At 41.8% G+C, this 24,161-nt stretch overlaps 1 protein-coding gene across 1 annotated transcript in view; it reads right to left on the minus strand.

Moving 5' to 3' along the window:
- The window catches only part of ZNF827 (zinc finger protein 827), a 132,976-nt gene that overhangs the window by 99,801 nt on the left and 9,014 nt on the right, over positions 1-24,161 (minus strand). The window contains exons 2-3 of the mRNA XM_065405706.1: positions 18,602-19,612; positions 13,211-13,383 (exon numbers count right to left, since the gene is read on the minus strand). Of these exons, the coding sequence (XP_065261778.1) occupies positions 13,211-13,383; positions 18,602-19,612 (1,184 nt within the window). The remainder of the gene's footprint in view (positions 1-13,210; positions 13,384-18,601; positions 19,613-24,161) is intronic.

Below are 24,161 nucleotides of genomic sequence, written 5' to 3' on the forward strand. Positions count from 1 at the left end.
GACAGAGCTGGGGGACCGCCCTGCCAGGGGGCTGAGGAGCCGGGGCAGGGCAGCCCAAGAGGGAGCGGAGCCCCGGAGACTGGGCCCCAGGCCCCGCACAGCAGCGCCCCGCCCTCTATGGCCCCGCTGCTGCTGCTGCTCCTGGCCGTCCTACTGCAGTCCCTGGGCGGCTCTGGCCGCTTCGCCCAGCCCCGGCTGCGGCGCTGGGGGGTGGCCGCCCTGCGGCACCTGCAGGCAGCTCCGTGTGCCCCGAGGGGCGGCCCCCAGCCCAAGTGTCCCGCACTCAGAGCCCGCCCGGCCATAAGGTGCAGCTGCTGCTCCCCGACGCGAACCACAGCGGCCCCAGGGCGCCCCCGGTGCAGGACGCGCTGCTGCTGCCAGGGCCGGGTCTCGGCTTTTGCCGCCCAAGCGCCCCAAAAAAATAAAAATAAAAATAAAAAAAAGAGGCTGGTTGGAATGCTACCCCTGAAAATGTGCTGCCCCAAGCACCTGCTTGGTTTGCTGGTGCCTGGAGCCGGCCCTGACTATGGCCTTTGGGAGTTACCACTTGTGTACGTACACACACACACTCTTTCTCTCTCTAATTTGAAGATTAATTTAGTATTCATGACAGGGAGGGAACAAGCATAATTAGGGCCCTACCAAATTTGTGACCATGAAAATTGTGTCACGGACCATGAAATCTGGTCTCTCTCCTCTCCCCCCGTGAAATCTGATGTTTTGTGTGCTTTTACCCTATACTATACAGATTTCACAGGAGAGACCAGCGTTTCTCAAATTGAGGGGCCTGACCCAAAAGGGAGTTGTAGGGGGGTCACAAAGTTATTTTAGGGAGTTCACATTATTGCCACCCTTACTTCTGCACTGCCTTCAGATCTGGGCAGCTGGAGAGTGGCGACTGTTAGCCGGGCACCCAGCTCTGAAGGCAGCACCCCGCCAGCAGCAGCGCGGAAGTAAGGGTGGCAATGCCATACCATGCCACCCTTACTTCTGTGCTGCTGCCTTCACAGCTAGGCGTCCAGATAGAGGCGGCTGCTGACTGAGGGCCCAGCTCTGCAGGCAGCATCACAGAAGTAAGGGTGGCAATACCATACCATGCCATTCTTACTTCTGTGCTAATGCTTGCGGCAGCTCTGCCTTCAGAGCTGGGCTCCTGGCCAGAAGCCGCTGCTCTCCAGCAGCAGCACAGAAGTAAGGGTAGCAGTACCACAACCTCCCTCCCCTTACAATAACCTTGCAACCCCCGACCCACAATTCCTTTATGGATCAGGACCCCTAAAATTACAACACCTTGAAATTTCTGATTATAATAGCTGAAATCATGACATTTATAATTTAAAAAATCTTATGACCATGAAATTGACCAAAATGGACCATGAATTTGGTAGGGCCCTAAGCATAATGATAGCAAACTTTCCCAATGTACTTTAAATTCAGACTCTAGCAACCATGCTATTCCAGCCCTGGGTATTTCTTTTACAAATACTGCTAAAGATGTAAATTTGTTCCATTCTATTTGGTGATTGTATAATCTGGACAAAATGGCACTCAACTGAGATCAACACACTCATTTTCACTTGTGACCTAAACAGGATTTGAACTCAGGTCTGCAGAGATGTAAGGTTAGTGAAGCAATCAAATCTCACATGCCATTTAGCCCTTCTGCATTCAGTGAAAGTACATTTCATTGCTGCTGCTAAGGTTTATACTGCAGCAGCACCCAAATGCCCCAAACAGGATCAGGCCTCATTGTGTATGTGCTGTACAAACACTGAGTACGAGATAATCCTTGCTGCACCGAGTTTACAGAATTACATTCTCAATGTGATAGAAATGTGTTATTTACAGCCAAAAATAATTTTAAGATGTTAAAAGTTGCAGCTAACAAAAACTAAGATATTAAGAGCTAATGCTGAAACCCAGTCCTTATAGCACCCAAAGTGGGTTTTAAAACAACCCCCGCTTACAGCAGAACATTTGTATAATATATCATAAATAAGAATTTGAAATGAAAACATCAACAAAATTAGTTATCTGTACTACTAGAAATACTGTGATATAGAAGTGACTTTTTTCTTTATCAGGAGGCACTGAGATGTACTAACAGTTGCAAGCTCCTTCAGTATGGCAACTTTATCTCCTACACCCACTAAATTCCTGTGTGCCAGGCTGCATCTTTAGGATCCCCACCAATCAATGTCTCCCTGCGCCCACATTTAACCATTTCTGCCAGAGGACCCATGTCATAAATATGACTCTTTTTGAAGGCTGTCAAGTCACTGCTGCTGTCAGGTGGCAAAGTTTGGGTGGAAGCCCAGTTTCTTTTCCCAGGGGCTCAGAATGCCACCTGTGCACTTTCCAGAGTTCAGAGAGAGGTGACGGGTCTGTCTGTTTCGAGTTCTCTTGTGACAGGTCACAACAGCAACATCACCAAGCTGACCATGACTTGCTTTATTTTGAAACAAAATGCTCCTTAGGTTACAATTTTGCAGATTATACAATAAATAAAAAAGGAAAAATTCTTGCTCACTGGATCCAAATTCAGGGATTCCTGTTTAAACCACAGGAAATGGATGAAACAAGTTTCCAGAGCACTGACTAGCACGCCTATAGTCGTATTTTAAAAATTCCAATAAATAAATTAGTTTGAAAATATAAATACTGATAAAAACAGAAAAAGATCATCTTCATTTAAAGGGATTTTAACTGTCATTCACTTCCTGGTTCTGGACTGCAGGAAAGAACTTAGTTATTGACATATTGGATGGTCCATCTACAGTTGTTCAGTCTCCTCTCTCTGATAATGACTACTTCCAGATGTTTCACAAGGAGAAGCAATAAACCCTGTAGTGGATAGCTATAATATAACCTGCCTATAGTGCAAGTTTCTTCCTAAATCCTATTCAGCTTATGCCTTGGAGCATGAGGAACTTATTTTTTTATGCTATTTAATATAAGGTTGCGTCTATACTTACTTCCTGGTCCGGATGTAAGCGATCGATCTTCTGGGATCGATTTATCGCGTCTTGTCTAGACGCGATAAATCGATCCCGGAAGTGCTTGCCGTCGACGCCGGTACTCCAGCTCAGCGAGAGGAGTACGCAGCATCGACGAGGGAGCCTGCCTGCCGCGTCTGGACCCGCGGTAAGTTCGGACTAAGGTACTTCGAATTCAGCTACGTTATTAACGTAGCTGAATTTGCGTACCTTAGTCCAAAGTGGGGGGTTAGTGTGGACCAGGCCTAACTGTGGATGTTCTCCTTGTCTTTGTTTTAATGCTGCAGTGTTCTTGGTCTGAAATGAGAGCCTGTGACAATGGGTTATAAAGGCTCAGGCCCTGATCCTGAAATGACTTTTGCATCAATTAACCTGAAGCATGCTAGTAGTCCCATTGACTTCAATGGATCTACTCACTTAAACTTTAGCTTGTGCATGTTTGCAGAACTGGTCCCAATTAGGTGGGGATTAAAATATTTCCTTTTCATCAGTTTTAAATTTGTTTCTGGCAGGTGAATTCAGTGTCCTCTTGTTCCCATATTACAAGAAAGAATAAAAAGAAGTTCAATTTACCTTCTCCATCACATTCATTACTTCAATCTTGTCACCTCCTCTCTAATCTAAGCAATTAAATGATTTTCAGTTCCTTTCTTCATAGGAAGTTCTTACTAGGCTGCTAATCATTTTGTTGCCTGTTTTTGAACCTCTTGTGTCTCTAATATAGCTTTTTGATTGAGCAGAACTGAATACAGAATTACAGGTGAGAGCGTGCCATCTATTTATAGAATGGCATTATAGTATTTTCAGTATTATTGCTGTCCCATTCTACATACATTCAAACATTTTGTTTGCTCTTTTAACCACTACTGCACAATGAGAAGATGTTTTCATTCAGCTATCTACAGTGCTACTCAGGTATTTTTCCTGAATGTGCATGACTAGTTTAAACTATTCCTTCTAATAAGCATGCCCTTGCATTTATCAACAATAATTTCCTTTGCCATTGTGCTGACTAATCACCTAGCTTTTTTAGGCCTTCTCAAGATCTTCTCAATTCCTCCTCGTCTTGACTCTCCTAAGTAATGTTGCGTCATCTGCAATTTTGCCAGTTCACTATTCACTCCTTTTTCTAGACCATTACTAAATAGATCAAACAATACTAGTCCTAGTATAGAGAAATCTGCAGTTAACCTCTTGTCATACTTCACAGATTAATATATTCCTAACTGTTGTTTGACTGTCTCTTAACCAATTTCTAATCTGTGATAGTACTTTACCCCTCACTCCACAACTATTTAATTTTCTTGACAGCCTCTTGGTGAGGGACTTTGCCAAAGGCTTTTTTAAAGGCCAAATTAATTATCTCAACTGAATCTCCTTTATCCATTATTTTGATGACACACTCATAGTTTCCCAGTATATGAGAATATGATTTTCCTTTACAGAAGCCATGTACCCCTATCATATCATGTTATTCAAGGTGTTCTATTCTATTTTTGTCATTTTAACCAGTTTCCCTTGTATTGGTCTGTGATTTACAGGATCAACCCCTTGTGTCTTTTTTAAAGACAGGTTCAAGATTTGCAAACTTTCAGTCTACTGGCTGATTTTAATAAGTGTCATTTTTCTCAGCAGCTTGGTCACTTTATTTTTAAATTCCTTCAGAACTTTTGGGTGTACATCACCTGGTGTAGGTCACTCATTGTTCTATACATTTACCTACTTGTTCCCGAACTACTTTTTTTGGCACCTCAGCCTCTGACAGTGTCTCACCTTTATTACCTGTAAAGAGTAGCTCTGAAGTATCTTCCCAATGTGATGAATTCTGATGCAAAGACAACCTTTAGTTTCTGTGAAACATCATTATCCTCCTTAATTGTTCCCTTAACTTCTTGGCAGTCAAGTGGACCCACCAATTCTCTCAGACGTCCTGAGTCTAATACACTTAGAATTTAAAGAGTAAATAAACAAAAAACATTTTTATTTCTGACCTCCTACTTACTATCTGACAATTTAGCTGTCATAGTTTATGCTCTTTACTTACTTACAGGAATGGAACAGTGGAGAGGTCCTCCAAGCAGGCTAGAGTGGCTGCAGGGGAAGCAGCCAATCAAGGCCCAGGACCACCATATAAAAGGAGCTGCAGAACATAGCAGAAGTTAGAAGTGGCTTGGAGCTGGAGAAGGAAGGACTGTGTGCTTGGCTGGAAAAGAAGCACGATCATGGACAGCTAAGTGGGGACAGGGACAGGCTCCTGGCTGGCTGCCAAGACTGAGCTAAAGGCAGCTTGCTAGCAGGGACCAGGGGAGCAATGAAGGAGCACCTGGCTGGCCGCGGAGACCGAGTAGGGGAGGGCCGCAGGAAGGTATTGCCTCCAGGGAGGAAGCCCTGGGGATATGGCCCCATACCAGGGCCGGAACTGGTTTAAAGACTGTGGACACACCTAACCAGAGGGGGCACTCACGAGAGATGGATGCCAACCCTATTACACCATAGACTCATAGACTTTAAAGTCAGAAGGGACCATTATGATCTTCTAGTCTGACCTCCTGCACAACACAGGCCACAGAATCTCACCCACCCACTCCTGTAACAAACCCCTGACCTATGTCTGAGCTATTGAAGTCCTCAATTTGTGGTTTAAAGACTTCAAGGTGCAGAGAATCCTCCAGCAAGTGACCCGTGCCCCACGCTGGAGAGGAAGGCGAAAAACCCCCAGGGCCTCTGCCAATCTGCCTGGAGGAAAATTCCTTCCCGACCCCAAATATGGCGATCAGCTAAACCCTGAGCATGTGGGCAAGACTCACCAGCCAGAAACCCAGGAAAGAATTCTCTGTAGTAACTCAGATCCCACCCTATCTAGTGTCCCATCACAGGCCATTGGGCATATTTACCGCTAATAGTCAAAGATAAATTAATTGCCAGAATTAGGCTATCCCATCATACCATCCCTTCTATAAATTTATCAAGCTTAGTCTTGAAGCCAGATATGTCTTTTGCCTCCACTGCTCCTCTTGGAAGGCTATTCCAGAATTTCACTCCTCTGATGGTTAGAAACCTTCGTCTAATTTCAAGTCTAAACTTCCTGATGCTAGCTTTGGTATGATCCCTCCCCTAAGGATGTTGAACTTACACTCTTAATTAGTCTAAATAATACAGAGGAGTTGAATTGAGAATAGCCTCTCCCCATGTGTGCTCTAGGACGAGCTGTTCCAGAAAAACAATAATTTGAAGTGTCAAATTTCTTCTTTTTATCTTGTCCTAATGTGAAAATTGACCAGTTTATATACAGATCTTTGAAGTCACCCATTATTATTATAATAGACTTAGCTGCTGCTTTGCTATTCCTCAATGTTGTGCATTCAGTATCCGTTTTCTAATCAGGAGGATAATATATTTGTATTCCTATGGCATGGGATTTTTACAGATTCCACAGTATTGTCCTCTTCACACAGAATCTTTGATTGGGTATAATTCTACTTATCCCTGCAAACTAATTTATGTTTTCTGAATAGTTTATACCAGGGGTTCTCAAACTGGGGGTCGGGACCCCTCAGGGGGTCACAAGGTTATTACATGGGGGGTCGCGAGCTGTCAACCTCCACCCCAAACCCCGCTTTGCCTCCAGCATTTATAATGGTGTTAAATATATAAAAAAGTGTTCTTAATTTATAAGGGGGTATTGCACTCAGAGCTTTGCTATGTGAAAGGGGTCACCAGTAAAAAAAGTTTGAGAGCCACTGGTTTATACCCATGTAATACAGATTCTTGTTGTTTGTTATTCCACAGTGATTCAGCAATGCTTGCTATGTCAACTGTGTCAAGGTACACTTCAATTGCTAGGCAATCGAGTTCACCCCTATTTTTGCTTTAAGGTTCTTGTATTGTTATATAGACACATACTTATTTTTGGCCATATGCTTATTCTTAAGTCCCTAAGCGGATACCCTGTTGCTCTTCTGAAACATAACTTTGTGATCTTAACCAACCCCTCTGCAAATAGTGTTGGAAGAGGAGCAGGAAGCTGCGTCCTAGCATGCGCATGCTCCATAGATATGGAGTGGCCGGAAGCTGGGTGCCTGAAGCCTGCAGCAGTGTTCTGAGGTAAATTTCATCCATACCTACCTACCAGGGGAAATGGAAAAAATTGAGATTTTATTCCCAGATTATCACTCTCCCTTATGTTATTTTTTGCCATTTCAAAATAAGTACATAACAATCTTTTTTAAATTAGGAAAATAAATTCCAGTTGTATATTAAACCCAGACAGAGAAGGGCTCACAAACTGTCATTTTTGTTGTCTTTTTTTTTCTCTCTTCAGAAATCCTCTTTGTTCCATCCTTATGCCAGTCAACATCACTTTCCACAGGTGTAGCACCAGTTTAAATCATGTTGCAGTACCAGAAATGAGTCCTGAGTTCCTGGGAGCAGGCCTGATAGGCCTTCCAAGCATAAGGACTGAAACTTTGGGTTATGAATGATTTTTGTCCCATCCCAGGTGAATAAAACTAGTTTTAGTGTACATTTCTGTACTGAATCTATTTTAGGTTTTTCTATGGGTATCATTATGGAATCCATATGTCATACAACTATTAAACATAAAAATGTGTGTGCCCTAAATGACAGTATTCTCACAGCCTCCCTTGTTTATAAAAAGCACTTGTGGGTATTTTTCCTTCCTGCCTTTCACTTCCTTGCCTCCAGTTGCAAGTTGGTGGTGGAAAGGGATCCTTGGATAAAACTTTATCAAAAAGGTAGGTATAAAGCTGAACACGGTCAGGGTTAGAATCAGTCCAGTACCCTGTAGTTACATGTTCTATAGCTGGAGTCAAGACACCAGAAGTGCTCTGCTCCTTACAATGTTGTATTCTGGTCCAAACTCATTGTCATGACAGTTAACATAAAGCTATCAAAACTGATTTTCTAAGAAATGAAAAGGCAAAAAAGATGCCCTAAGCAAACACCTACAAGTCACTAATAAAAATCAAAACTCAGATTCCCGAATTATAATAGAAAGGTGCACAACATCTAGAATTCTAGAGGAGGGTAAAGGTATTGTGACTCAAGGCTATGCTGCCGTAAGAAACAAAATTAAGAAAAGGCTCCTAGATTTTGATGACAGTGGGTGAAGACTGCAATAGATTAATGCTTTGAACAATCCTGTCTGCCATCCTGCTCTACTGAACATAAAACATGACACAAATCTCTCAACACACTTATACAAAAAAAGGGTTGGATTTTGATGGAATCCTGTCTGAGCAGATGGTGCAGATTGACAAACAAATCCATTCCATTACAGACTTCATTTTTGAGTCATTCTTTTGTTCTAGAAACCACAGGCCCTGGAGATGGCATACAATCTCGGCTGCAGCCACGGATTTAGCCTGAATTTATAGTAGACTCAATGGGTGTGGCTAGTGGCAACAGTTTGTGTAGGATAAAGAGGAGAGACTCCTATCTGCCAGAGTAAGATAAAGTAGTTTCAGAGGAATGATAGGACACTGAAAGGTTGTGAAATCTCCAGCAAGAGAAAGTATACTGTGCCTCTGATTAACAGCTTTAGTTTTTGTTTTACCCTTTTCTATGTAATTTTTCCTTTGGTTTTGTTTTTAGGTTTTTGTTCGTATTTTATGTCTGTGTACTTTTGTTTTTGGAAACACTTTTTTTTTTTTTTTTTTTTTTAAATAGAGAGGGTTAAGGAAACATTTTCTATTGTGGTAAAATAAATCTGTACCTCTTTTGTCATCAGCTTACCCCGTCACCAAAGAAAACTCATGTCATTCTGGCAGGGTGCCAGTGACTTTATCAAACATTATATTCTCTATCCCCCTTACCAGCCACACATGCATTTTGGATTCATCTTGATTTTGTCCTCCCTGATGCACCACATTGTTACCAGGGGCCTACTCAAAAGAGAATATATATAAATATATCTCAAGCCCCAATGTCACTGTACTATCAACAGAAAATATTTTCCAAACTCTTTTACTGTAATTCTGATCATTTGAATGTACCCGTAAACCAGAGACTGCCAAAGTGAGCATGTGAGACCGAATGTGGCCCATACAATCCTTGTATGCCCTTATCTCTAATAGGGTGGTGTGACCAGTGAAGGCCATAGTTCCCACTATGTAATGGTCCATTTTGACCTGTGACATCACACTGTGTTGAATGCTGATATTTGCAGTCTGCAGGCCTCACCTCTATCTCATGGATAAGGGGGCTGTAATTTGCTCCAGTTTATTTTACTTGTTGATTCATGTATAAAATCTCATCTCTTACAACTGACTCAGGGTGTATGAACATTGGTTTTTTTAAATCCCCACCAAGTTAATTAATATTAATCCCTAGTAGATACACTTCATTCTACAAACCAGGAGTAAACTTAACACAATGTCCCTATACTCACCCACTTAAAATAAAGAGAAAACCAATGGGCTTTTACTTCATATTGATATGCAGACTCTGTTAGAACAAAGGAGGAATGAATGACAGAGTAGAGGGCCCTCCATTCAGAACACTCTGTCACCAACCTGCAGAGGTTTAAATCTGGGAACACTTTGTTCAAGTACATGTCAGTTGATCTCACGCATTATGGTGAAAGGGGGGGAAAATACAGGCTTACAGATACAAGTTATTTGAGCCATAAAGGATTTTAAAGATCACTATCAACACTTTGAATCACATCTGGACACATAAAGGCCTCACACACACATGAGCAGAAGGGGTGTCAGAGTGAGACCTTGTTGGACTATCCATGAGACCAGCCTCAGGGCAGATTAATGGCTACTCAACACCACCCTCTAGTGCAGGGGTGGGCAAACTTTTTGGCTTGAGGGCCACATCTGGGTGAGGAAATTGCATGCAGGGCCATGAATGTAGGGCTGGGGCAGGGGGTTGGGGTGTGGGAGGGAGTGCGGGGTGTGAGAGGGGGTGCGGTAAGCAGGAAGGGGCTCAGGGCAAGGGGTCGAAGTGCAGGAGAGGTGCAGGGTGTACAAGGGGGCTCAGGGCAGGGGACTGGGGTGCAGGGAGGGGTGTGGAGTGCAGCAGGGGGTTGAGGTGCAGGAGGGGTGCGGCAGGGGGCTCAGGGCAGGGGGATCAAGGCAGAGGGTTGGGGGCTCAGGGCAGGGGGTTAAGGTGCGGAAGGGAGTGCGTGCTGTGTGCAGGAACGGATCAGGGCAAGGGGTTGGGTGCAGGAGGGGTGTAGTGTGTGGCAGGGGGCTCGGGTGCAGGAGGAGGTGCGGCATGTAGCAGGGGGCTCGGGTGCAGGAGGAGGTGCTGCGTGTGGGAGGGGGCTCAGGGCAAGGGTTCGGGCTCCAGCCCAGCGCCGCTTACCTTGAGCAGCTCAGGGGTGGCAGCGGCACGCAGCGGGGCTAAGGCAGGCTCCCTGCCTACTCTGGCTCTGTGCCGCTTCCGGAAGCGGCCAGCACCACGTCCCTGCAGCCCCTGGGGGAGGAGGGGCAGAGGGCTCCGTGCGCTGCCCTCGCCTGTGGGTACCTTCCCCCGAAGCTCCCATTGGCCACAGTTCCCCATTCCCAGCCAATGGGAGCTACGGAGGAGGTACCCGCAGGTGAGGACAGAGCACGGAGCCCTCTGTCCCCCCCAGATCCCCTCCCCGGGGGCCGCAGGGACGTGGTGCCGGCCGCTTCTGGGAGTGGCGCGGGGCCAGGGCAGGCAGGGAGCCTGCCTTAGCCCGTGGCGCCACGGTGGCAATCCCACGGGCGGGATCCAGCCCACGGGCCATAGTTTGCCCACCCCTGCTCTACCGTCATTATGAACTAAAGTAATTTTATATCTAAGTGGCCCTTGGTTTGGCAGTATGGACGCTTCTCACATGTAAACATATTAGAGAAAGCAATGATGTAACCAAGTCTTCTTCAAAATGTTGCTAGTGCTGGAGAAAAGTGTGTGCATATAGTGGTGGTGGCAGGGTTAATCATATTTATAAAAATTCTAATTCAGGGTTTGTTTTTTATTTTATTCCTAACCCACCACACAGAAATATAAATACTTGTCTCAATGGTTATGATCAAGAATTTAAATATACTCCTTGCATTCATAAGTCCTTTACTGTACTGGTTATCGATTTGTTCTGAAAGCATTTTAAGACAATATAACCTATATAAACCCTGCAACTCTCAGTTGTGATACTGTCACAAGCTAGGGTTTGTATCATAAAGGTGCACACAGCTAGGATCAGTTGTAATTTCTATTACAATTTTGCTTTTATGGATTTATAAAAACATTGTTTTAACTGACATTGGGATAAAACTGGCATACTAGTTGTCAATGTAATTGCAATTTTTCTGCTCATGAATAGCTTGACTTGGTTAAACACTGTTTCTCAATATATAGTAGAGCAACTAAAAATAATTTTTGGTGCTGTCAGATTTCTTTTGAGGACTCTGCTTTGCCTAATTAATTCCTTGGTATTTTTTGTTACTTTGAAAATTTTTGTTGAAGACAAATTTTGAAAAATGGCTATTGGACAGTTCAATATTTTTAATCTGTGTTACAGAGAAGTTTCCATAAAATCATCACCACATTATTGCATAGAATACTATATGATCTGTATATTTGTCTGATTGTTGTAAGGGACTTTACTGTATGAAGACAGAGATAATTCAAGGAGAGGCTGATACCCCGTAGGTAGGAAAGAGTAGCATGGCTTCAAATAGCCATCCAGCAACCAACAATTAAGAGACAGTGCAAGAACCATTCGTTCACTTTGATGTCCTACCTCTGACCCTCTGCTAAACTCACCAGAAGAGCTTGTCAAGACAGGGGATCCATCTGGTAAACAAAGGAGAACCTAAAGGCCCCAGAAACTGAAATAGAGGACTTCTCAGAGGGATTAAAAGTGACTCTCTCTAGGGAAGGGAGAATTGTTCGCAGGAGACCGTAAAGAGGCCTGCCTAGGGTTTTTAAGAAGGGGTGACAAGCCTCTAGGTAAGACAGATCTGCATATAGGCTGTTTATTGTTTAAAATCCCCTTTTTTCTCTCTCTTATGCTATGCTTTGTTTCTACTCTTAAGATTAAAGAATATTTTTGTTTGAGATGGCTGTCTGGTCACTGTATTTACCACTGGTCACTGACTCCCAAAGAACTACAGGTACTGAATCCGGTTAGACCTGCCAGGTAAGCACAATCGATACACAGGGTACTGTAGCCCAGGACCCTGTCTAAGAGTGGGAGAATTGCCTGGTTCCACCTCAGGAGATGTAAAGGCACAAGGTCGGAGACCTGAGGTGGTGCACTCAGAGATTGGAGAGGGAAGAGAGGTGCAGCTAGCCCTATAACCATGACAAGAGTAAATCAAGATGACTCCACTTAAGTAAATAGTTGTTCTGGTGGAAGAGAGATCAGAATCTGGCCCAATGTTCTAAAACGTTTTAACGTAACAAATGCTGTAACATATCATGCCTAAAAGCCCAATATTTCCCTGTGTACTTTAAACATATTTATCTGTGTTAATAACTATAAACAAATAATTCAGACAAACAAAAAATTGTACTGCTACTAGAACAGGTCAAGTATGCCAATGAAGGAAACTTAGCGGTTCTGTTCAGTAATTTTATATAGAGACTGGATGAGCCAAAGCCCATCTTCACTTCACCATTCATCTTCATTCACCAACATTCACTTCACCGGTGTCCATGCATTGAAGCACACATTATGGTACACAAGAACCATCACACCATATTCTTTAACCCCTGCAGCACTTTACTGCCTTTCCATTAAGTTTCTTTGTTGGATTTGTTCATTTTTGCCAGTTTAACATGGATATTTAACCTTCAGGTAGGTTAGGCTTGAAATATAAGTTGTGTATAATAAATAAAACCTAAAGTTAATAAAAACATTCTTTACAAAAGCACATTACAGTGAAAACAGTTATTGTTTTGGTTTTGAACATTCCCCTGAAATGCCTGCAAACCAAACTTTACAGCATTGTAGTGCCCATAACAGAGAGCCGGAAGGTGAAACTGACCAGTCTGTTTTCATTGCCCAAATTATACCAAAAGGCAAACAAATTGAAATTTTAAAATCTAAAACTTTTTGTGCTTTCATTTTTAATAAGATGTTATTAGTAGCACAGGTATGGAAATGAGATTTTTTTTTTTTAAATTGTGTGATTTTTAACCAGATAGTTTCTTTTCTATATATTTTTGCTCACTGAGCCAGTCTCTTCATTGTCAGTAAACACTGCCCTTACCTTCATGTGTGATTTGAGATTGTCCTTGCGTGCACAGCGAAATGGACAGAGTGGGCACTGATGACTTTTTAAACCTGTATGAATCACCATGTGTCGTTTCCAGTAACTCTTCCTCTTTATAACCAACCCACAGATTGGACACTGAAAAGGTTTTCCTCCTTCTTCTTCTGAGGCTTATTGGAGGGAGAAAAGAAAAAGAGAAGGTCCTTTACAGCCACTGGTAGAATACTTTCCCCTCATAAACATACCCAAATATCATTTTACAACTTTAGATTTTCATCTGCAAAGACAGACACAGTACTGGTTAAACACCAACATCCACCAAAGATTTCAATTCCTCTTCCATATTCAAACCTCCCTAATCTAGTTATGCTCCCTCTTAAGAGCTGTAATTTAAGATTCATTTATCAAGTTAAAGTCTCAAAAACTCATTGGATAGCCAGTAGGTGATGCTACTCTTCCTCACTTGGCTCTGTACTTCTCACAAACATCATTCGGTAGCCAAATTTCCTATCTACTATCAGCTTGATCAGGGAAAAATGCTTAACTCCTGATTTTAAAAGTGATGAATTCCAGTATTTGATGGATAATGAAAAAAGAAGATATTAAATACAGAATTCACACTTCTTAACCAAAAACCACGCTGGCGTCATAAACCTGACACGCTCAAGGCCAGAACTGAGTGATTTCAGAATCCCTGCTGTTGAACTTGTTTACTTATGGCTCAAGCAGATGCTGCTGCCACTTCAGTCATCAGGTGGTCTTCGGGGCATGGGATTTTTTTCTTCTTCTATCCTGTTTCTCTGCTTGCCAGTGCATTAAACCTACTGCCTTTTTCTAGACATCTGGACACTATTTTGCACAGTATCGTCCATTGTAAGAGGGAATGGCAACCAAGGCCCAGGAAAGATGTTTGTATTTGTCAAGCAAATATAATTTATCTACTAAGTATGGAATAATCACCAGGCTAAGGGGAAGGGAGATTCTTTGTTGTTGACGTGACACAATGAAACATTCTGACATCTCACTACAAATGCCTCTGCCCATTACGAGGAAGTTTGTAGTGTTGTCATTGAACTAGAAGACAATTTTTATGATTGCTAAAAGGCAGTTTGATTATTTCTGAAAATCCAGAAGTTAGTAGTGTCTATCCTGCTATTTGGAATTATTTCCAGACTATTTCAGGTCATTATCTAATGTATTCATCAGCTATTTTCTACCTGCAAGAATTCATGAAATTTAACATTTCCTGTGATTGGAAACCAACTAATAAAACCTCCAGAATGATTTTGTAATATGTTTCAGTATAATTCCTACTAGCTGGTAGGAGACAAAAATATAATTCATCTGATTACATAGTCCTTCTGACCTAATCAACAAGCCTGAGAGAAAGAGTACATTTTCAAAGTGTGTTTTGCAGCTTCAGAAACTTCATGAGTAGAATTTCTATCACACTCAATATATTATTAAATTGCTCCGTCATTGCATCTTTGAAAAGTCAGCGGAAACCAACACTATAATTGCTAGTGTTTCACTTTTTTCATGTCTTTCCTTATTTCTTTATAAAAGGTAAGAGACAAACTACAGAAATATATATTAGTAGCATTTTTTACTCATCAAGTCATTTCCTTCTATCATGTCTCCTTTTCAGCAACTGGTTATCATCAGAAGGGAATCAGAAATAAATGTAGCAAGTTCTGTCACCTATTTTCTAACCCATTAATAATAGGTCTATAAACAAGGTGGCTTACCAGCAATTTTGCACATTACTTTAGGCCAAACCCAGAACTGGAGTGAGCGAGTAAAACTCCGCTGATAACCATGAGAATTCCTAATATACAGGAATTGTGTGATCCACCACAACAATGCAGCCATTTCTGGGGTGGAACACAAGAGTTGCTTATAACACTACACAATGCTTTAGCACAAGAAGCAAAGAATACTGGGCCTGTGTCACCTCTCACTTATACTGATGTAAAATCAGGAACAACTCCAATTAATTCTATGGAGCTACGTGACTGTAAAACTGATGTGAGAGGAGAATCAGACTCACTGAATCCAACTGAAAATCAGGAAGAATGTTGTACGTGTTCCATGCAAAGTGTTTATTGCTCAAATGGGAATTTGATCTAGGCATAGGGGCTAACACTCATATTCTTGCAAAAGTGGCATGGGATCTTAAACAGGGAGTCAGGGCCAATGTTCCCTCTAATTTTCCCATCCATGTGCGGAATGAATTTTGTTATGTGCACCAATATGGGGTTTATGTGTAGCAAGGGTGGGGCTGAGGGTTTCGGAATGTGGGAGGGGGCTCAGGGCTGGGGAAGAGGGTTGGAGTGCAGGGGATGAGGGCTCCGGCTCAGGGTGCAGGCTGCCCCAGGAGTGCAGCAGGGAGAGAGGACTCCCCACAGCCCTCTCCCCCCACAGCAGCCCCAGGGCTGTGGGGTGGGTGGAGGGAGGAGAGGCGCCTTGCCCTGCCACAGCAGCTCCGGGGCTAGGGAAGAGGAGCCTCGCCCCACAGCAGCAGCCCCGGGGCTTGGCAGGGGGAAGGCATCTAGCCCCGCTGCAGCAGCCCCGCAGTTGGGAGGGAGAGGTGTCTGGCCCTGCCACAGCCCGGCATGCCCCAAGCTCCCCCATCACCTCCCTCCACCTCACCCCACTGCCTCCACATACTCCCTATTTCCCACCTCATCCCACTGCCATCTTCCAGGCGCACCTGTGGCCACACCCCCGAGTGCAGCGTGCACTGCGCGGCTCTGCTAAGTGCACAGCCCTTGGTGGCCTCCTGCGTGACTGCGCATGCACGCACTTTAGAGGGAACATAGGTCAGGACTTCATTTTACATTTCATCCAAAAGACAGCAATACCAACTTTAAAATGTTTCATAACACTGCTGGTACAGTGATTTAGTGGGTCCCACTTCAGTCTCTTCCTGAACCATCTTGAGCTTTACTGAGCATCTCCCATCCAAGTAATGATCAGGCCTAACTAAGGTTAGCACATGAGCTCTGACAAGACTACAATCTGATGTGCTATTGCTCCTTATGTACTAAAAAAAGTTTATGAACTCAGAGCTTAATTCATGCTGTAGGCCTGGTAAGAGTGCCTTTTTTTTTTTTTACAAGCATATTTCCCCCTTTACTGCCTCCTTATTTTTTCCAATATCTAGTAGTTGATCTCAGTGACCATTGGCTATCACGGATATCTTCATTGCTGATGAAAGAAGCTGACTCATAATAACTGGAAGCAGACTTTCTTCAACTATAAAATATATGGCAAAATCTTCCAATCACTGCCGTCAGGGAAAATATGTTTATTTTACTGGCAACACAAGCATGTCCTCAAGAGAAGGCCCACACAAACAGACAAAACTTTATAAAATGAAATATCATATTATGGTTTCAGTGCCATAAAAACGTGGCTGCAAAAAGAATTACTTCCATAAAACCATGGCTGCAAAAAGAATCAAAGGAATGTGTGACATTTATTTTCATTGCAAATATACATGATCAAGTGCCCAACTCAATATTTTAGAGGAGTACTGTAATGTCTACTGCTCAAAAGTCACACAACAGTGACCTCTTTCTGCAAGTTGTACGTCTCTGCAGCAGAAAGAATGATTACAGAGAACCAAATTCCTTCAAAATCCAAATACCCTATCTCATAGCTTTTCTTGGTCCCTTATTTTCATTTGGTTAATTCCTTTCAAGTCAAAAACTAATGAACATGTCAGAAAGGGAGCTAGAATTCAACAAATATCTTTGTTATTAATCTATCATGATAAAGTTTGTTTGGATGCCAACTGAGGTTGGTGAAGGCCCAGTACATATAAACTGATCATATTTTTTATATATAAAGCAAAGGAAAATGATTGTTTCATGATTACCAAGGCCCTGAGGTAACATGCTCCCATTACTGCCTTTCAGCATTCCTGTGTCTTAAGCAGAGTAGACACTAGAGATTTCACTGCATCACAGCCAGATTATGAATTGCGAGCACTGCATATATACTTAGACTGCACTCCTCTTTTCCAAGGTGTACAGATAAGATTCCACAATTCACAATTCGCTAGCCAAACATATAGAAGTTGGATTTTACTACAATAAAAAAGTTTCTCTTCTGCATTACTCTTCCTTATCAAGTAACAAATCATGTGAACGCCTTTTGCGCATGCAGTAAATAAGCAGATAATATTAACATTTTTGGAATGGTGTATTATATTAAATGTAACTGAATCCTTGCTATCCCCTCTCTTTAAAGGCTTGTCTATGTGAGAAAGTTATACCACTATAACATTAAGGTGTGAATTTAAATCAATACATTTACACTAGTATAATTTAATGTAAACCCCTTCCGAAGCAACATAAACTTACCTGAAAAAAACCTCTTTTATGCAGGAATAAAAGTGTCCAAAAAACTATATCAGTTTTACTATACCGCTAAAACTTTGCCATGTAGACAATCCCTAACAAACTAACACCCAAGCCTTTTATCTTGTGAAGGCTTTTGACCAGCTTCCTCATCCTATTTATCAGAATTTCATTGTTAGCAAGATAACACCTAAATTCCATGGAGATGTCCATGGAAACACGAACATGTGATGCATACAATTTTTTAAAAAAGAAATGTCAGTATGTATAAGAAAATATTGCTTATTTGGATAATTGAAATAATGTAATTCCCCACATTCTTTCCTGATTTCTTTTGTTAGCAGTACAGTTTGCAATAGGCCTATATCTTAGAATGCTGACAGAACTAGGAGAGGAAGAGGGAGAGGGGGTGGGCCAAGAAGTATAAAGCGGGTTTTGTTGAGCAGAATTAGGAAAAAGCAGTTCATTTTCTTCTATTTTTTTATGACAAAGAATTGTGAAAGAATGAACATGAGAGATTTGTTCGTGCTTCTGCAGAAAATTTTAATGAAAAGTGGCAACATAATAATATACTCCGGTAAATTAGGACAGGGTAGTAAGCGATTATACAAAAGTCCATTTGTGACAGAGACAGCAGGAGGGAAAATTCTCCCTTGTCCAATATTTCAAAAGCACTGGTTTTGTACATGTTCCCTGATACCACAAGCTCCCTGACAGGGATTCTTTCATCTTCCCCATTAAATATTTCTTGTGTGGACCTATTCTGAACTTGGTGAGGAAAAAATACATTTGTATGGAATAAAAAAAATGTATTGAACTGTACACTCATTACCTTTCAAATATGGAAACATTTGTGAAGGTTTGATCTTCAAATGGTAGTTTAAAAGCTATCCTATTGTTTATTTTGTTCTTATTTTCATAATAGGTGGAAACAATACAAACCAGACCAGGGAAGAAAAGTTAAATAAATCTAGAGCAAAACAAACATGCCTTACTTGATGGTTAAGATAAGGGTCCGTACCTGTATTAGTGGGCTTAGAAATTCTTCCTTTAGGGACTGGAAGTAGCAATAATTCCAAAGACTGTGGTGGAGTTACTTTCTCTTGCTTCATCTCTGAAATCTGCAGGGGATCCTCTGCAACTAGTGACTTTTTCTTCTCAGCCAACAGGCTGCCTGCAGCCCTTGCAGCCACCTCCTTGAGTAGGGCAGCTGAGGAGGTCATTGAGGCCAGGGAAAGGAAAGAACTGGCTGGAGGTGGGTGGTCCTGCCCAGGAGTCATGCTTCTTTCACTAACTTTCTTTGATAAAGCTGCTAAGGTTGAGCTGGCAGACTGAGAATTAAAAGGTGAAGAAAAGGATTCAAATCTTATAGTATCTTCAGTCCTTGAAAGTGATTTGTCCTGAAGAACTGCATTGGCTGCGGCTTTCAATTTCAGGATAGCTGAATCTGGGGACAAACCACAGGTGGTGGTTGAGTTTGGCAACCACTTACCTTGATTCCATATAAACCGATTACTTGCATTGTATTGGTCATTTTGTTCCTGTTTCTCAGCAAGCTTTCTGGCAAGAACACTTAGCTGCTGGGCATGATGAGAAGGTGGAGAAAAGGAGAGATTTGAACCAACATTTACAGGGGACTCGACCTTGCCATTGACTGTAACAGCAGTGTCCAGCTTGAGAGAACCGGCCTCCAGAAGCCTTCTCAGGTTACTGCTCAGTGGCTTATTTGGGCCAGGAGATTCATCTTCACACAAAGATGACACATCAGGAGAAAGGTGTTCTTTGCTCTGTAATGTCTCTCTTAAAGCCTCATTTTCAATAGCTATCAGCTCCAGCGTGTTGCTGCTAGGAGTTGCACTTCCCAGAGAAGTATCCGGAGAAGTGGACTGCGCCTGGATTCTATCCTCAAGAGATAACTTGAAGTTTTCCTGGACTTCTCCATATGATGCTTCCGATGGGGTCTCTGAAGAGTTTCCAAACCAGTGTTCTTCTTCACTAAGTTCACCTTCCACTTCCTCCTGTCTAGTACCATCTGTGGGATACCAAGAACAAGAAGTTTATTTCCAAAATATTAATGTGTCCTTAATGCTAAGTGTGTAAATTTCTCTTAATACCTCCAGTTCTTGTCTCACCTCAACAAGATTCTAATGAATGCTAGGGAAAATTGCATCAGCTGGAGCATTTTGAACAGTTACTAAACATTTGTCTCAAGTGCTTTCGTTTGGCATCTGGACTAGTCAGAAGAGGTAGCTTTCAGAAAAAAAAGAAAGAATGAAAGAGTGGAATAAAAAAGAAAATAGTGGAATAAAAATGAAAGCATGATGGACTTGTTATCAGTAAGTCCTTAAAAACTTGCTAAGTCAGTGTAACTGTATAATTGCAGTAATGTATTTGCATGACCAGAGCATGGGCATCATTTATATATTGCTATTATTTAAACCAACATAGGCCGCTAATTTCTCACAATGTTATAATTTCAGTGATGTTAAAGCAGTGATGTATTTGACTCACTGAGTATTATATACTGTACCTAAAACTCTGTAAGCTTAGTGCAGAGATGTCTTCAAAAAACAGACCAGGTGTTGAATCACTCATATTAAAAGTAGTTGCCTACAGTTATTTTAATCTTAGTCCAATCTGCACTGTGCCCTATTTTGAAAAAAAAAAAAAAAAAAAAATTTGTTGCTGTAATGCATGATGTTTCTTTTCTGAATAGCGGGGAGCAGTAACACTTAAACTGCAAGCTAATGTATTGATCTCGCCAGCTATTTAGAGAGGAAACGTAACATACAAATTTTCTTGCTTTAACAAACAATCTTAAGGAAGACCTAAAAGTTAAAACAAAGAATATACTAAATGGGATTTTGTTTTATCAAATGAAAAGTGTTTCTTTCGTACAGTTAGCCACATTTCTTCTTGACAGGTGATTCCAACATATCTAGTCTCTCTCTCGAGAGCTGACTGGCAGTGTTTAAAGTGTGGTGACCCTGGATTGCTCTTCTTCACAATGGTTATTCAGAGAGATATAGATGTGACTAAAGATTTTTGTCCATCTAGCTGGCCAATCAGAATGTAGCCAAGAACAATAGCAATGTTAGAATTAAATTTATGTTATCTCCTCTTGCCAGATACCTTTCTCGCATATCTTGCTTTTAGGCTGAATGTCCCACAGTATGAAAGAGTCATAGGAATCATACTAGTGCAAATCAACAAAAGGATTTTTTTTTTAAAATATGGACACTGCTATTAGGATTTTATGGTACATACTGTATAGTCCCTGATTCCTTATTCATTTCCAACAAGTTGAAAAACTTTAGATAGCAGCTGATGACTAGGTAATAATTACTATTTAGCACTATACTGCACCTTTCATCCACACATGCAGCCTCAGCCAACAGATATTTAAATAAAAACTGCCATAGAAAATGTATGAAGACAGATGTCTTCATATTCAGTTGTTCTCTCAATAACCTTTCCTGGGAAATTTTCACCAAAATTTGGAGAGGATACTACAGACAATAACTTAACCCATGCTTTAAAGTGAGAAAAGTCCAAAACTTTTTAATTAAAAATTTCATATACAATTATTTTGACATTATCTAGGATCAAATAAAAGGTTAGAATGGTTCTCTGAAAAATGAATGAATCGTCAGGATTAAGGAAAAGGTGCATGGCAGGGCCAATACCCTGTAGATATGTATAGAGATGAATGATGCTAGTCAGCGGTTAGAGTTCCAGCCTAGGTTGTGGAAGACATTGCTTCAAGTCCCTGCTCTATCATACGTATCCTGTGTGACATTGGGCAAGTCAGTGTCGGTGCCTCAGTTTCCCATCTGTAAAATAGTGATAATAGTTCTTCACAACTTCACAAATATGTTGGGAGGCGCTTAGATTCCACAGTGATGGGGGCCATATAATTATCTTATGACTGAGAGAAATCTGTGCCCTTGTGTAAAAACGTAGTTTTCTTCCTATCATGTTCCTCTATTTTTGTTGTTACACACACTATACGTCCTAGTTACAACCAGCCTTTTACAACATGAATTAAAGAACACGTTTTACCATTCTCATTTATGACTTTTTTTGTCCTAACCACAGAGATTAATGCCTTGAATAAATTTTCACAATCCAACCCTCCTCTTTAGTTTTCACTTGTCAGAGAAAATTTGCAATGTCTGAGAAATGGGACACCAGCACGTACAGGACTGTCCAAGTTAGAGTCCCTTATTCAAAACAAAAAGGGATGGGGAAGGACCTGTATCTGTTATCACAGAACCATAATGAAGCCTTTCAAGGCTAGCAACACAGTTGTACTATGTGTGTGTCTGAGATGACAGTGAATGAGAGAAATGGAGTAGAGAGCAGCTTCTGTAGTATTCTCCCCTCTTCCACCCAGCACACACCGCGACGGGTTGGATCACAGAAACCCCCTTGGGACTCCTACCTGATGTGCTGAGACTACCTCTGAGCCTGTTTTCCCTGCCAGCTTGGGACTTCAGTACTTTGCCTTGTTTGAGCCAGACACACTTCCCTGCTGCAAACACAGATCCAAGTCTGAATAACGTCCCCCACAAGCGGCAGGCTTAACTGAAAACAGCTTAAGAAGTGCTCCTGTCTCCAGCACTCAGATACCCAGCTCCCAATGGGGTCCAGACCCCAAATAAATCCGTTTTACCCTGTATAAAGCTTATACAGGATAAACTCATAAATTGTTCTCCCTCTATAACATTGATAGAGCGATATGCACAACTGTTTGCTCCCCCCAGGTATTAATACATACTCTGGGTTAATTAATAAGTATAAAGTGATTAAATACAAAAAGTAGGATTTGAGTGGTTCCAAGTAATAACAGACAGAACAAAGTAAATTACCAAACAAAATAAAATTAAACACACAAGTCTAAGCCTAATACAGTAGAAAACTGAATACAGATAAAATCTCACCCTCAGAGATGTTTCAATAAGCTGCTTTCACAGACTGGATGCCTTCCTAGTCTGGGCCCAATCCTTTCCCCTGGTACAGTCCTTGTTCCAGCTCAGGTTGTAGCTAGGGGATTTCTCATGACTGCAGCCCCTTTTGTTCTGTTCCACTCCCTTATATAGATTTGGCACAAGGCGGGAATCTTTTGTCTCTTTGGGTCCCCATCCCTCCTTCTAAATGGAAAAGCCCCAGGTTTAAGGTGGATTCCAGTACCAGGTGACATGGTCACATGTCTTGTGAGACTCCAATCTTCCCAGCCTGACTCACAGGAAGGCTTGCAAGTAAACAGAGCCATCTACAATCAATTGTCCTAGTTGATGGGAGCCATCAAGATTCCAAACCACCATTAATGGCCCACACTTTGCATAATTACAATAGGATCTCAAAGTTATATTTCATATTTCTAGTTTCAGATACAAGAATGATACATTTATACAAATAGGATGACCACACTCAGTAGATTATAAGCTTTGTAAAGATACCTTACAAGAGACCGTTTGCATGAAGCATAATCCAGTTACATTATATTCACACTCATTAGCATATTTTCATAAAATCATATGGAGTGCAACGTCACACATACATTCTCCATTGACTCCACCCATTAGGAAGACACACCTGCAGAGGTCAAGTGAGGGGGATCAGAAGGGAGTGCAGCACCCCTTTTTATACTAAAGGGGAACTCCCCCTCTGCCCCAGGTGTGTTGCAATGAGCACTTCCTATTTGGCTGGAGCAGCAAGAATTCCTCCTTCTGTTTCACTCTACTTTAACTACTGCAATGTGGCTGCCTCCAGATCCCAAACTCGTCTCTGACTGTGGAGAGAAAGTTCTTCCCCAGCATCTCTACCCCCAACACCAACTAGGATTTTTTACCCATCAGCTCCTTCAGTGCACTGAAACCGGATCTCTTCTAATCGCTGCCACTGTTCTAGTTCTCCACTTCTCAGTACTTCCCTCAGTCACTGCAGCATCAAGTCCTCTTTACCTTAAGGCTAATACTGAGAGTTGGCATCTGAATCCTATCATGAACACAGTTCAACTTCCTTTTAAACATTAGTGTTTTGGTTTTAAAGAAGCACTCTGAAGCCTGATGGTTTTGTATCACAGGGGAGCAGATGCATGTTGGGGAGGAGTTTAGTTCATATGGATTCATGCCCCTCTGAGCTCGAGCAAACCTGAAAACTCAAAGAAACGCACCTGAACCCACCAACTTTCCTATGGTTTCAAATTAAATCATAATTCCCTCCCCAGAATCCAGGATGTTCATTTGACAGTTGGAGTTGGTCTGCTTGAATTGTGCCATCCTCAGGGAGCCTATCTGGCTCTATTTTGAGTTTGTGTTGGACAATTTGCACAGCACTATTTGAAGAGACACAAGATTTTCTCATAATCATATCTGACTCACTGCTTATGAGGAGTCCTGGAAAACTTGGAAGGAAAATATATTTCCTTACTGAATTTTTCCATCTCCATCATATACACGCTATATGTTGTTACTGTAGGGATACTTATGAGCACAAGGGTTGGTATTGAACTTTTTTAAATTAGAAAATTAAGTTCTGGTCTTGGGGGTATAAATCGCCTGGACTTTGCAAATGGA

This window comes from Emys orbicularis, chromosome 5, assembly GCF_028017835.1.
Source record: "Emys orbicularis isolate rEmyOrb1 chromosome 5, rEmyOrb1.hap1, whole genome shotgun sequence".
Lineage (NCBI taxonomy): Eukaryota > Metazoa > Chordata > Testudines > Emydidae > Emys > Emys orbicularis.